Genomic DNA, 14,004 nt, shown 5'->3' on the forward strand with positions numbered 1-14,004 from the left:
ACTCATGCGCTGGTGACGTCTCGCTTGGACTACTGTAACGCTCTCTACATGGGGCTTCCCTTGAAATGCACCCGGAGGCTTCAGTTGGTCCAGAATGCAGCCGCGCGGGTAATTATGGGGAGTACTAGGTACTCCCATGTGACACCGCTCCTGCGCGAGCTGCACTGGCTTCCTGTGGTCTATCGGGTGCGTTTCAAGGTTTTGATAACTATCTTTAAAGCGCTCCATGGCTTAGGACCTAGTTACTTGCGGGATCGTATTCTGCCCCATACATCCCTGCGACCAATTCGCTCGCACAGAGAGGGGCTCCTCCAGGTGCCGTCCGCTAGACAATGTCGTGGGGCGGCGCCTAGGAGTAGAGCCTTCTCTGTGGCGGGCCCAGCCCTGTGGAATGACCTCCCCCCGGATATTAGGAATACCTCTGACCTCCGCTCCTTCCGTATTAAGCTTAAGACCCACCTATTCCAAGCAGCTGGCCTGGCTCAACTTTGATCTAACCATATCGCTCCTGACGGGTTTTTAACCGGGTATTTTAATTATATTTAATTTCTAGGGGTTTTATATTTTGTATTTTAATTGTTTTTATCAATCGACCTCCTCCTTGTGTATGTCTCAGTGTATGTTTTTGCTTTATGTTTGTTTTGTTTACATATTTATTTCGTATGTTTTGTTGTACGCCGCCCCGAGTCCTTCGGGAGAGGGTGCGGCTAAGAAATAAATATATTATTATTATTATTATTATTAAATAATTTAATACAGTATGGACAACAATAGACATAGCAAATATATATATCAGTTGATCTATTTCTCCTATATGCAAATTGGTATGGGTCCAAAGTAGATGGAAGACTAGCCTTAATATAGTTCAACACCAGTCTCTCAAAACATTTCATGACAACAGATGTTAAAGCTATTGGTCTATAATCATTAAGAGATACCACTGCTGTCTGCTTAGGGACTGGTACTATAATGGATGCCTTCAGGCAGATAGGGATAGAGTACTGCAACAGGGATAGATTGAAAATATACGTGAACACTCCAGCTAGCTCTGCAGCGCAGTCCCTAACAACTCGTCCCATGATTCCATCAGGCCCAGCTGCCTTCCGGATGTTAACATTCTGGAGAGCGCGTCTCACATCAGAGATCTGCAGTAGAAGTGGTTGTCTATCAATGGTAGGTGTTAGTAATGTACTATCAGTGGTAGATGCTGGAATGATGGCCGTTCCTGTTTCCACCTCAAAATGGCTGAAGATACCCAGTATGCCATGAAATTATAGAATTAAGTATCACAGTTGCAGTAATGTTAACCAGTTTGACTTGGAGGGGATTTAGATACATCCATAACAAATAAATCTATCAGTAACTATATTATTCCAAGATTAGAAGTGGCATGAAATAGTGTTAAACAAAAAGCATTAATGGAAATGTTTCTTGCCTTCACACTGTACTTTAAGGTTACTTGCCTGGCTATTGTTTGAATAGAGAGCTAAATATGTTGGCTTTATAGCCAGATTCAGCAGGACTTTTTGTATGTTTTGATGACTGAATACGAATTAAACCCAACTTTAATTATCCTTTACAAAAATAATTCCATGGTTTTTCTAATGGAATTCTCACTGATAATTTTCTAACACGTTCAGTATAAGCGCAATAGTTCCTTTGCTGTTTGAGTGTATTGGATTGCTTACTTAATTAGTAGGCATGACTAAGAAGTGGACTAAGGAGCAGTTTGCAAATAATGAGATCACATGATTTATCCTACAAAGAATCAATTGTTAGCTGCAGCAAAGAACTGCAATGAAGAAGTAGGAGACATTTCTATGAGGAGAAAAATCCCCCCTCAACATCATGCATTGGATGAGAGGGTAACAATCTCTTTAAGAGATTTTCCTAAATAATTCAAAAATGTTCCATGGTTTAAGAAGGTCATCCAGCAACTGGGGTGAGAAATGTGACTGTAGGAGTCAGAAAGAAATGTGCTTTGTAAGCTACATAAAAGGGGGAAAAATCAGTCAGATATTACAGTCCTAGTAGACACTTTAAAATTTAAAAAGAGGAAACTATTTTTGAAGAATAAACAAATAATGGATTCTAGGATCCGGGATATTCTTCCCCTGACAAATAGAGTATGATAAACATAATAAATATTCATACAGTGAAGAGGTGTAGAATTTTTGGTGGTCAAGAACTTGCTATGAAAAAGGAAAAATGTCTTTAAATGGTACGACAGCAGTGGTGGGATACGACCGGTACGGGCGTACTGGTGCCTGTTGGGAGCACCAGGTACCATTCCGATACAATGCTCTTGAGGGCCCACCCACCCGCCCTTCTTACCTGTATTTGAGCCAATCGGGGCTTCCGTGCACGCGCATGGAGCGTACGGTGCCTGCGCGATGCTTTGCCGAGCAGCTGGAGCATCACGGAGCATCGCAGGCAGTAAGTACACATGCGTGCGCTGTGCTCGTGCATATGGTGGACGTCCGGCCCCGTTGCACCGTACCGGTTGCACCAGGATCCGGAACCCACCTCTTTACAATAGAGTCCAAAAGCAAAAACTCTGTCACACATCTGAAGTTTACTTAGCTAGAAAGGGTCAAGCTGACATTGTAATAAGAAATTTCCATAGCAGGGACAGGATCAAAAGCAGGTGTCTAAACTATCAGATTCTTCTTATATACCAAGTACTTAGATACTTCAATATTGACTTCTAACAAATTAGTTATACTACTGTATACTACAAAAAGTCACTAGTACCCTTTTCTCATTTTACAAGTTTTTCTTTTTTCATAGCCAGGGTATTTGTTTTATCTCATATCACAAATCGTATTTCAGGTCCCCCTCCCCCACACTTGAAACCTATGCATTAAATAACGACTGTCTTTTCAAATGGATGGCACCGCTCAACAGAAACAGATCATAAATATGACTGATAAAAGGAGCTGATTGTTCTGACCTTCTGAAATGGGGCTTATTTACTCCTTTATAAACTCTTTATCCCGTCTTTATTTTGTGTCAGTTCAATGTTGCTACCCCCTATGTTCCCAACAACAATCCTGTGAGGTGTGTTGGAATAAGGAGTGTCTGTCCCAGAGACACTTAGCCAGCTTTCATTCCTAAGAGACGACTAAAATGGCATCCTAATTTCTAGCCCAGTCCTTTAGCTGCTGCCTGAGAGATTCCTTTCCATATTTATGCTGCTTGATCTGATTGCATCAAAGTAGAAAGCCTTAATGATACGTGCCTCCAAGCAGATGTTCCACAGTGTTTATTTGAATCCTCTTGTTACAAATTACTTTGTTTCAATCTGCTCTAATTTGTTAATCATCTAAATACCGGTAGCCTCTGTACAGTATCTTCTACCTGGAGACAGGTTGCTTGTGATTAATATATATGGTTTAATAGTTGACAGTTTAAGGAATTAAGCTGCAAGCATGATAATTAAAGTAGGAATCTTTGTGTTTATCTTTTTAAAAGACTTGGCTCTTTGTTTACTTAAATGATACATTTAAAAACTACTATTCCATTAACTGATTGCTCTTCATTGGTTTTTCTGTCCTATTCAATTGGTCATAAAATTTGCACTTAAATATAAGCAGAAATACAGAAGCTAACAATATGCAGAATAGTTTTTAAATGATTTTTTTCACCTCTCTCTCTGTTTCTTTTCCTCACTCGTTTAACACAGCTGGTAAAAGGCCTCCAGCAAGAGATGAATCGTTTGTACACACTTTTCTGTTCCCGGAATCCAGAATTTACAGAAAAGAATGGGAAAGTGTCTATTGTATCCCATTCCTTAGGGTGTGTGATTACGTATGATATCATGACAGGATGGAATCCAGTCAGGCTTTATGAACAGCTACTTGAGAAGGAATATGATGTTCTTGAGAACTCCTGGATGACCTATGAGGAGCAGCATTTACTAGAAGAGTTTTACTTAACCAAGAAACAGTAAGAAAATATCCTTGGAATTACTAAAGAGATCCCAGGCAGGAAGAAAATGCATGAGTAGATTCAGCACCATTTTGAGGAAACAGGATAGGTTTGACACATAGGCAGATCTTAGTTCAGCTGTGTCTTTGTAAAATAAGTATTGAAGGCCATTTCTATCCTTGATTTTTTTTTATTTTTAGACTTCATTGGCAGAGGTAATGTAATGATACATGCAGCACTTAGTGGGCTTCAATCTAAATGTCCCTGACCTTTTAGGAAGGTCACGGACATTTCTTAATGATCATTCAGTTCTTAACGAGGGGATGGGCCAGATGGGCCATGGGGGAAAGGATGATTTTTTTCCCTCTCCACTGTTTTCCCAAATAAAATGCCTTCTTTTCCATTGTTGCCATATATGTGAATAATAAGATTTAAACAGAATTAAAAGTGTTCATGCCAGTGTTAATTTTCTCCTAGGCTGAGGGAGATAGAAGATAGATTGCATGGACTAAAGACATCAACTGTAGCCAAAACACCTGCCTTAAAATTCAAGGTATGAATAGATAAGAAATGTCTTTTCTTTCTGATAGGTCACTTTTAACAAGCTGGTCAACTCTTTTTTTTTTTAACCAATTCTACTTTCAACTTAGATAAATCTACAAATATGTTTCCTATATACAAACTTTTTAATTCAAATATTACCAGGAAATGGATTTATTTTCAAACAAAAAAGGACTATTGTCCTTATTATATAACAAAGGATAGGAGGAAATAATCAAGATGTGCAGGGTGTGGTACCTGTTGACTTGAGTCAGGCTATCAAACATCATTTAGATCAGGGGTGTCCAAACTTGGGAACTTTAAGGCTTGTGGACTTCAACTCCCAGAATTCCCCAGCCAGCATGGCTGGCTGGGGAATTCTGGGAGTTGAAGTCCACAAGTCTTAAAGTCCCCAAGTTTGGACACCCCTGATTTAGATGGTTTTGGCTGTACATCATGAATTGTTTTCAATATGTGCCCTCCCAGTGAAAAGAAGTTGTGCAAATTTGGATACTATTTTTGCCTCAAGAGTTTTCTGTCTCTGCAACATTAAAAGATACATCACCGAAAATAGTGTGAATTTACCTTTTCCTGTCCAGTTTTGTTCTCCCTTGTCATCTCAATCCAGCTAGCAGTTCATATGTTTTTTTATAAAATCATTTTTTATCACCGCTGCAGTTTATACAAAGGAATATGAGCATAATAGGAAGCTGGCATCTATTACGGTCAACCAATCAGTATATCTGCAAGTTGTGATCAGATTGTTTTGAAGAAGTCACATCTCTGATATTGAACGCAGCTTAATAACTGTAGCTTAATTTTATGAGACATTAATGTACAATAATTATATTTGGTATTGGACTTTTGAAAAAGATCTTCCATCACTGTCTCCTGGCATATATTTCCAGGATGTTGGATATTAAGCATTTTAAAACATATTTGTTGTTCATCTTCTGGCAGCCTTGCATGGTAACCCCCACAGGAAACACGCCCAGATGAGCCACAGTTCTACTTTATTGTAAGGTTACAACAACAGAATCTTGCAAGTCTGAAAGCACATCTCTCCCCTGTTGCATTTAGAGCCCAAGAAATTAGGGAGGGTCCCTTCTAGGATATTTGCCACACCCGCATTCCTGCTGCAGATTAAGCTGCCTCTTATTTGTTTATTTATTCAGTTTCTATAGCCACTCCTCTCAAACAAGTGACTCTGGCCCATGGGTGAGTTGCTGCCGGGGTTGCTGCTGGTTTGAATTGAATTTGAATTTGAATTTATTGAATTTATAGACCGCCCCCTCTCCCCGAAGGGACTCGGGGCAGTGTACAGACGACAAGATAAAAACCATATACAAAATAAATAATCTTAAATACCCCTAAAATCAGATTAAATGTTAGGCTGTACAGTGATAAAAATTAAAAAAACAACCTAAAAACCTACCCCTAAAAATTTAAAATACAGGCTAGAAAGATTAAAACTTTCGGTTAGGCCAGGCCAGCTAAGTTGAACAGGTGGGTCTTAAGTTTCTTGCGGAAGGAGCGGAGATCGGTGGTCATTCTGATGTCGGGGGGAGGTCATTCCAGAGGGTCGGGCCCATCACAGAGAAGGCCCTACCCCTGGGCGTCGCCCGCTGGTTTACTTCATGCGTAATGCGCAGTTGAGTGTAAATTGTTCTGTGCATGCGCAGAACATGAAAAAATGATTAAAAACCAGAAAGGGCAGCGGTGACCGGGGAACCAGTTCAGGGGCATGGCCAGCCTTCCGCCCCTACTGGTTTGGCAACCCAGTCCCAATTTCCACTATTGGTTTGACCCAACCGGTGCGAACCGATAGCAACCCACCTCTGCTCTGGACTATAAACAATCATAAGAGCAGTTAGAACCAAGGGCAAACCCAACACATAAATGTATGCTTCTGTCTATCAGCTGCAAAAAGTTATACCTATAACTATCAATATAACCAGGAAATGTTGTCCTTAACATGTTTAGGGCCCCACGTGCAAGCATATAACATATCTGACTGTCCCCCTAGCTGTGGCTCAACTCCCTGTCTCCCATTGCCCTTCCCTCATACCACTATATCTTCCTTGAAGTTTTTGTTGGGGAAAACATACTGCAGCTTTCCTAACTTGCAGTTAAGTAGTGGCCACAACCTCCTTAATTTCCCATATGGTCACAGAGAAGCAGATTTCTGTTTTGCTTTGGGAATATTCTGAACAGTTCTTTTTAAGCACCCAAGTTTCCCCAACCTTTCCTGCAATACTTCTTTTAATTGAAATGTTCTGGGGGGGGGGGGGGATCAAAACCACACTGTAGTATTTTTGTAACATTAGTTACTTTCTTTGGTTATCATATAACTCAAAAAGATTATTAATTCGTTATTAAACTGTGGCTTTCCTCAATTTGTATTGTTTCTCAAGGCAATGAGATCACAGCTCTTCTTCCTTACCTCAAAGTTTCCTGCTGTTTGCTAGGCCAGCTGCCTATTACTCTGCCTGTTAATATCAAATGAAATGTTTCCATAGGTGGACAATTTCTTCTGTATGGGATCTCCATTAGCAGTGTTTTTGGCCTTGCGTGGCATCCGTCCAGGAAACAGTGGAACTCAAGATCACATTCTACCCAGAAAAATTTGTAACCGGTTGCTAAATATTTTTCATCCAACAGATCCAGTGGTGAGTGTTAGTATAGTAGCAAGCTTTCACAGAATAGAGGCAACTATCATGGAGCCAGATGAAGTAGCCCCTCAGGTAGCAAAATGTTGATGTCATTAAATGAAGGCCATAGTACATCAGGATTTTTTTTGTAAGGGAGAAAAAAATTGAAGGATTCCATTGGTGGAAGTCCTGAAGAGAAAAACAATTCCAGATGGTTGGGAAATTCTGAAAGATTAGGTAATTAAGGCTCAAACACAAACAATACCAAAGAGAAAGAAAAATGGGAAAGAACTAATGAGACCAATATGGTGGCATAAAGAGTTTTCTGAGAAATAGAGAAACAAAACATGGAATTTAAACTTGGAAAGGGGGGGGGGGGGATCATAAAAAAGCCAAAACTGAGAAAATTGTTCAAACTCTTAAAATCTATTAGAACTTTTAGAAAGGCTAATGCTAAGAATTAACTGAATCCTGCAATTAAGCCCCCTTTTTTAAAAAAAAGTGCTCATATTGGGGTATGTGCAGAACAGGAAGAATGTGAGGGAAATGGTCTGTCCGCTGAGAAGGCTGAACTGCTTAATTCTTATTTTGCATTTGTCTTTTCACAAAAAAAAAATGGTTCAGCTTCAGAATTGGGGCAGAAGAGACATGCAGTCAAAGTGGGCCAGGAATTTGCGAGAGAACACCTAGCTGCTTTGAATAAATTCAAGTCTAATAGCCTGGATGGATTACATCCCAGGATGCTAAAGAAACTGGCAGATGTGATTTCAGAACTGGAAAAGATAATGACGTTGCAGGTTTATGAAAAGTTTAAAAAGTGGCCCAGAATACAGCCCAGTCAGCTTGATACCTTAGTATCTGGGAAAATCTAAGAAAGGTAGATCAAGTAGTGAGTTTACAAGCATTTAGAAAGGAACAGAGTGATTACTAGAACCCTGTATTATTTGTTAAAAATAGGTTGGGCTAAACAAATTTCATTACATTTTTGGACAAAATAACTAGATGAGTAGGCCAAGAGAATGTTATGGATGAAGTATACATAGACTGTAGTAAAGCATTTGGTAAACTGGACGATGGCCATTTTTTATAAAGTGAAACAGTATGGGATGGATGGCCCCATTACAGATGAATTCAGAGTTGATAGACTTGAAGATAATGTACAATCACACACATATAAGCTTTTTCTTTAATTGGATATCACAGGCTACCAAGTAATTGTCATAGCTCACTTCTAGTTGAACTTGGCAGAATCATTTTCCTTAATGAATTCAGTCACACAAAACAGCCTTTTTAAATTAAGTTCTGCAAAGGGACTTCCATATAAACTATTGTTCTAACACATATTATGTGTCTTGACCTTCAGTCTTTCTTTAGGGTCTGTCTTGTTTTTGTTTTCTCTGTCATGGGTTATATGTTTATTTATGTATTTATTATCAAATGTATAAGTCAGCTAGCTCCCAATAACTCAAATATGAAAGAAAATATGAAGAAATATCTAAACATCGGAAACATCAACTGCATGAACTAGATGTATTATATAAGTAGAAAATGGCATTTTTGTTTTCATTGTTTTATTTTATACAATAATACAATACAATAATACAATAGTAGAGTTGGAAGGGACCTTGGAGGTCTTCTAGTCCAACCCCCTGCCTAGGCAGGAAATTTTCATAGATGTGGGTTATTTTAGAAATGATAAAAGAAAACAATGTATTCAAAAACTTTATCTTTAATGCACTAGTATCCTTAGCAAAACTTAGCATAGCAAATTGCTCATGATTTCCATGTATATTGCTGATGTTTCTTGGCCATGTGCCAATGTGCTACCAAATCAGCATATGTTGTTTATTTTAAAACAATGTGTAGAACAAGTTAATGTAAAAATATTCTCAATTCTAATATCAGCAAAAATGATTGTTTGTATAAAGCTCATATGAAGCTGCAGGATAGTAATGATTCTTTTTTTTTCTAGGCAGCAGGATCTTTAGATCAGTCGTATTACGAATGAAGGCAAATGTAGGTGTCCCAGGATAATGTTGCAGGATCCAATATTAGTCTGTCTCTGGGTTCCCAGAGGGAACCTCTGTTCCCAGGGACCGAGCAAGATTGGATTCAGCATCAGTCATATTGTTTTAAACTTTTAAATGGAGGTGAAGAGAGAAGGAACATTACTTAAACATTTAAGTGATAAATGGGTAGATATTTGACCAGATGAAGACTGGATATAATTAAAATGTTCCCTGTTCACAATTTCTTTCTTTGTCTTCTTATTTGCAGGCCTATAGACTAGAACCTTTAATTCTGAAGCACTACAGTAATATTTCTCCTGTGCAAATACATTGGTATAACACTACAAATCCACTACCTTACGAACACATGAAGCCAAGCTTTCTCAATCCAGCAAAAGAATCTACCTCTGTTTCTGACCCTGAAACTCTCCCAACATTGCCCAGTCCAACAACATCCCCTGTCATGTCTCGGCGGCATTATGGGGAGTCCATAACCAATATAGGCAAAGCAAGCATATTGGGTAACTATTAAACCTTTCTTTGTTGGTAGTGTTTGTCTTCCTCTAAAGCAGTGGTTCTTACGGTAAATGGAGGAGAATTTAGGCATAATCCTGAAAGTAAAGAAGCAATATGTAATTGCTTATTTATGAGTCAAAATCCAGTTTGCGAATGCTGCTGTGAAGAGCAGACTGTTTGGGGTTGTTGTTTTTTTGTTATTGATTGTTTTTGTGAAGTAATGACGTTTTCCTGCAATTGAGTCAAACAGTTTTAAAATCCTCCACTCTAAAAAATAGAATTCCTGGAGCCATGAGTCTTATGGTGACATTGGGCCAATCTTAGTATCTCCGATTAATCTACTTCACAGAAATAATAGAGGAAGCATAAGCACAAGGTACAGATAATTTAGATTTCCTAGTATGGTCTTCTTTGATATTTTTCCTTTTTTCAAAAAGGAATAAATTAAATAAAAAATGAAAATGTGACAGAAGAAATGTGTTCCTATAAATGGTGCTGCGAGGAAGCATAAATGTTCAATCATAATATTTAGTTAATCCTCATTTAGTGACTGCCTTGTACAGCAACCATTCACAATTCTGACAGTAATGAAAAAGTAACTTTGCAAAATGTCCTCACATTTACAAAGCAAAGGAAAGCTGCAGTAAGACGATAAGCACACGTAGCAACCACTTCTCTTAACAACCAAGTTCTAGTCCCCAACTGTGATTGCTAAATGAAGACTACCTATATTACATTTCAGACTCACTCTTTCTTTAGGAGTTCCTGATTCTATATAGAATATTGAAATTTGAAACATTGCTCTGTGGGCCAGTGGATAGTACTTTAGAATCATTTGGGCTAAAAGCCCTAGTCCCACATCATTTCATGATTCCACTAAGTGGAGGAAAGGGTTTATGATAGGCATCCAGTTTTGGTCACCACGGTATAAAAAATGTTGAGGCTCTAGAAAAAGTGCAGAGAAGAGCAACAACTATTGGGGGACTAGGGGAAAAACACATGAAGAACAATTGCAGGAACTGGGTATGTCTAGTTTCTAACGAAGATAAGGACTAGGAGTGAGATGCTAGGACTCTTCCAGTATTTGAGGAGCTGCCTCAGAGAAGAGGGGGGTCAATCTATTATCCAAAACATCTGATGACAGAGCAAGAAGCAATGGATGGAATCCTAATCAAGGAAAGAACCCTTGGCTTAAGCAGGTTGAAGTAAATGGGATTAGCACAACTCTGTCCTAAATCCTGGATCCTACCCCAAATAAACAAGTAACAATTTAGTTGGTTGTGAATGGATTGTATATCACAGAGCTCCGTGTTTGCTAGTATATGGGCAGCAGACAGTTCCAGTTGATGCATTTTTAATGAAGTAGATCCTGGGGATACAGTATCTGAGAATGACACCTCTAGTTTCAGGGTAAAACTATCCACATGGTGGCAGCAGAGACAAAAGAAAAAAACTCTGTTATAATCCTTAAGGGTGAATAACTGCAGTTTCAGTAACACTATTTTAATCAAATACTTCTGTACGCATGATGAAAGAAAGCTCTGGGATGGCAATGGACAAAAAAAAAATTCAGCCATGAAACACCGGTATTACAATCAGTCTGTGAAAAAATAGTCATAAACTGTGGACACTGGTCAGTTATACTAGAAGTTAAAGTGGCATGTAGAGAAAACCTGTGATTTCTGTTACAGGGAGCAGTTGTGAACTTACCATCTAACCTTTCACTAATCCTGGCGTGCTGTGGCTGCAGAATAACGTGTCTTGCTTTAAAACTGTGCCAATTGAATAGGGGCAGCTAGCATTGGGAAAGGCCTCGGAGGGATGCTGTTCTCAAGATTTGGACGCTCCAGTCTGCCCACCTCACAAGTGCCTGAACCAGGAAAAGAAGGAACAGAAGTGGAGGACAAGAAGTTAGTTCTGAGTCATTCATCAGTCGGGACTCAGACTTTTCCACACAGCAGTTCTGGCTTCCTAGATCCAACAAGTAAGTAGTTCTTGGTTCCTTACTTTGCTAATTATGTCTTCGTCTTTCTATCTAAGGCAGGGGTCCCTGGTCCATAGACTGATATCGACCCACTAAGAACTGCATAGATAAGCAATGCTTCATGTGCGCCTGCGCAGAACCTAGGTAGCACACGAAACTATCCCTCCCCTCCCCCAGCCCCCGTTGCCCCAAAAGTTGTGGACCGCTGGTGTAAGAACTGCTTCCTCCTGACGTGGAAGTAGGATTTCGATTAGCAGCAAGCAAGCCTCATGAGTTGACAAGAGAAAGAATCATGACAGACTTCAATGTAGATTTAAATTCCAGTTCATTTGGCTCTAGAAGTTCTGACCCTCCCTAAAATTCATCACCATCAGTCCTACGAATCAGAAAGCAAAGTAATATCTAAGGACCACAAGATCTCACTCTCCCATTTTTAGCTCTTGCTCTTAGGAGAGAATCATTGCTGCTTCAGTGTTCAGTTTTACTGATATTTCCCTGTTCTTCAATTGCTCGTATTATAAAGACTTTTTTTTTCAACCCAGAGCCACCCAGCATAGCTTCTTTGGCAGTTGTGTAGCTTCTAATATTTTGACTAGAAACTACTTTCTGGGGGCACTGCTGCCAAGCCTCACAATTTCCATTCTGTTAAGTGGTTTGGATGGGGTGTGTGTGCATTTTGGGGGTCTCTATCTAATTAGCAACTTAAGGAGATGAAGAATGCCACTCAATAGTGCTACTTTCAGTCCTGTTCTTCTAACCCTCCTCCCCACCCCTTCAAATGTTAGGTAGATGTGAAGAATCAAAAGTTCATCAAAGGACAAGGGGACAGTTCTTCTGTAATAACGTTTTTGTTTCCTGTCTAGTTGAGCTGGACCACAGAATCGACTTCGAGCTCAGGGAAGGCCTGGTGGAAAGCAGGTACTGGTCTGCCGTTACATCGCACACAGCTTACTGGTCATCAATGGACGTCGCTCTTTTCCTTCTTACGTTCATGTACAAGCAGGACCAAGAGGATTATGACATCAAGGCCCGCTTAGATTCTGTTTGATTAGGGATAGGGCAGGAATTAAGGAGGAGTGGGAAGGGGAGAAAGGATGAAACATGACAATTGGCACAAAAACAGTCAGACAACATCTGTTTTTAAGGCATGATGGTTTCAGTTTAAATGCATGTCTGATTTCCTTCCTTCCAAGATTATTTTCCTTCAGTGCACACATCCATTTCTGTGCTAATTGAGGCCTTCTTGAAAGATCATTCTCAGCTCCCACCCTTCCAGCTTTCAAACAAGCCAGCAGTAGTTGTTTTAGCATCCATGTAGAATAACATCTTTGCAGATTAACATATCTGTTTAAGAGTAGCTGCTTCTTTTTAAATACAGAGACTAATCTGTTACAATGGAATTTGTTTTCATTTAAGAGAAATGCCTGCAGATCTAAAAGAGCCATGTTCTGTCTCCTTTGTATGAGTTAAATTAAGAAGCAAATGGGTACTGTTGCCCTCGATTGCATTGAAACCCCATCAAGCAAGTGGCAGATACAAAGGGTGTAACAAAACTCATTCCATGTACTAAAACTGGCAAGCACTCCTTAATGTTTGAAAATATTGTAACAATAATTTATTATTACCTCTTACTATTTGTTTTCTCCAATGTATTAAAAATGTTAGTTTTCTACAGTTTTTTCCTTTTTGTTTTCTTTGAAGCAGAGGAACATAATTTAAAAAAAACCACATTTATTTTCTACAGTGTTAAAACTTTATTCCTCAAATGACATATGTCATACCTTTGTACTATTTCAATGGAGCTATGGACACTGTGGCACACTTTTCAGTATTTTTTTCATTAAAAATAAACTTTTGTGATATCACACGAGCATTATTTGTTAAATCCTGTTTCTCCAAGATAAGATAGGCCTTCTCTTTGATTTTGGCATATGTTCACATGTTGCTGTCTTCTCAATTTGCAAAATACCTGCACTCAACTTCTTGGAGACTAAGTGGTGGAAAGTAAGTCTTAATTTGTGGTTCCTTGTATCAAGCAGATTCTTAAAATGAGTGTTTGACTTTGAACAATTAGACCATTGTTAAGCTCTTTTGATAAAATGATGCTGGCTAGAATCCAAAGAAGAGGCACTCGTACTCAACTACATTTTTCTTTCAGCTATTCAGGCTGTAAATGAAGCCATCTGCTTTTCACACTGCAGGGTTTTTGCTTCACAAGGGCAACTGCTGCAGTCCAAAACTCTTAAAAGTATTTCTTCGTTCCTTCTTCAACAAGACTCTCTCAGTTCCTTCCCTCACATGGATCCTCCATTTTGCATGCAGAGTTATCCCCAAATCTGTAAATGTGACACCAAATTTACTTGATTTATATTCA

The 14,004-nt window shown here is 39.1% G+C and overlaps 1 protein-coding gene across 2 annotated transcripts in view; it reads left to right on the plus strand.

Annotated features, from left to right (window-relative positions):
- The window catches only part of DDHD1 (DDHD domain containing 1), a 46,067-nt gene extending 32,572 nt beyond the window's left edge, over positions 1 to 13,495 (plus strand). For both annotated transcript variants that reach the window (XM_081966171.1, XM_081966172.1), the window contains 6 exons: positions 3,686 to 3,948; positions 4,408 to 4,483; positions 6,990 to 7,139; positions 9,399 to 9,651; positions 11,436 to 11,630; positions 12,494 to 13,495. In XM_081966171.1, the coding sequence (XP_081822297.1) occupies positions 3,686 to 3,948; positions 4,408 to 4,483; positions 6,990 to 7,139; positions 9,399 to 9,651; positions 11,436 to 11,630; positions 12,494 to 12,678 (1,122 nt within the window). In that variant the 3' untranslated portion in view covers positions 12,679 to 13,495. The remainder of the gene's footprint in view (positions 1 to 3,685; positions 3,949 to 4,407; positions 4,484 to 6,989; positions 7,140 to 9,398; positions 9,652 to 11,435; positions 11,631 to 12,493) is intronic.
- The last annotated feature ends 509 nt before the right edge of the window (positions 13,496 to 14,004 follow it).

This window comes from Natrix helvetica, assembly GCF_964273705.1.
Source record: "Natrix helvetica genome assembly, chromosome: 1".
In the NCBI taxonomy this organism is placed as follows: domain Eukaryota; kingdom Metazoa; phylum Chordata; class Lepidosauria; order Squamata; family Natricidae; genus Natrix; species Natrix helvetica.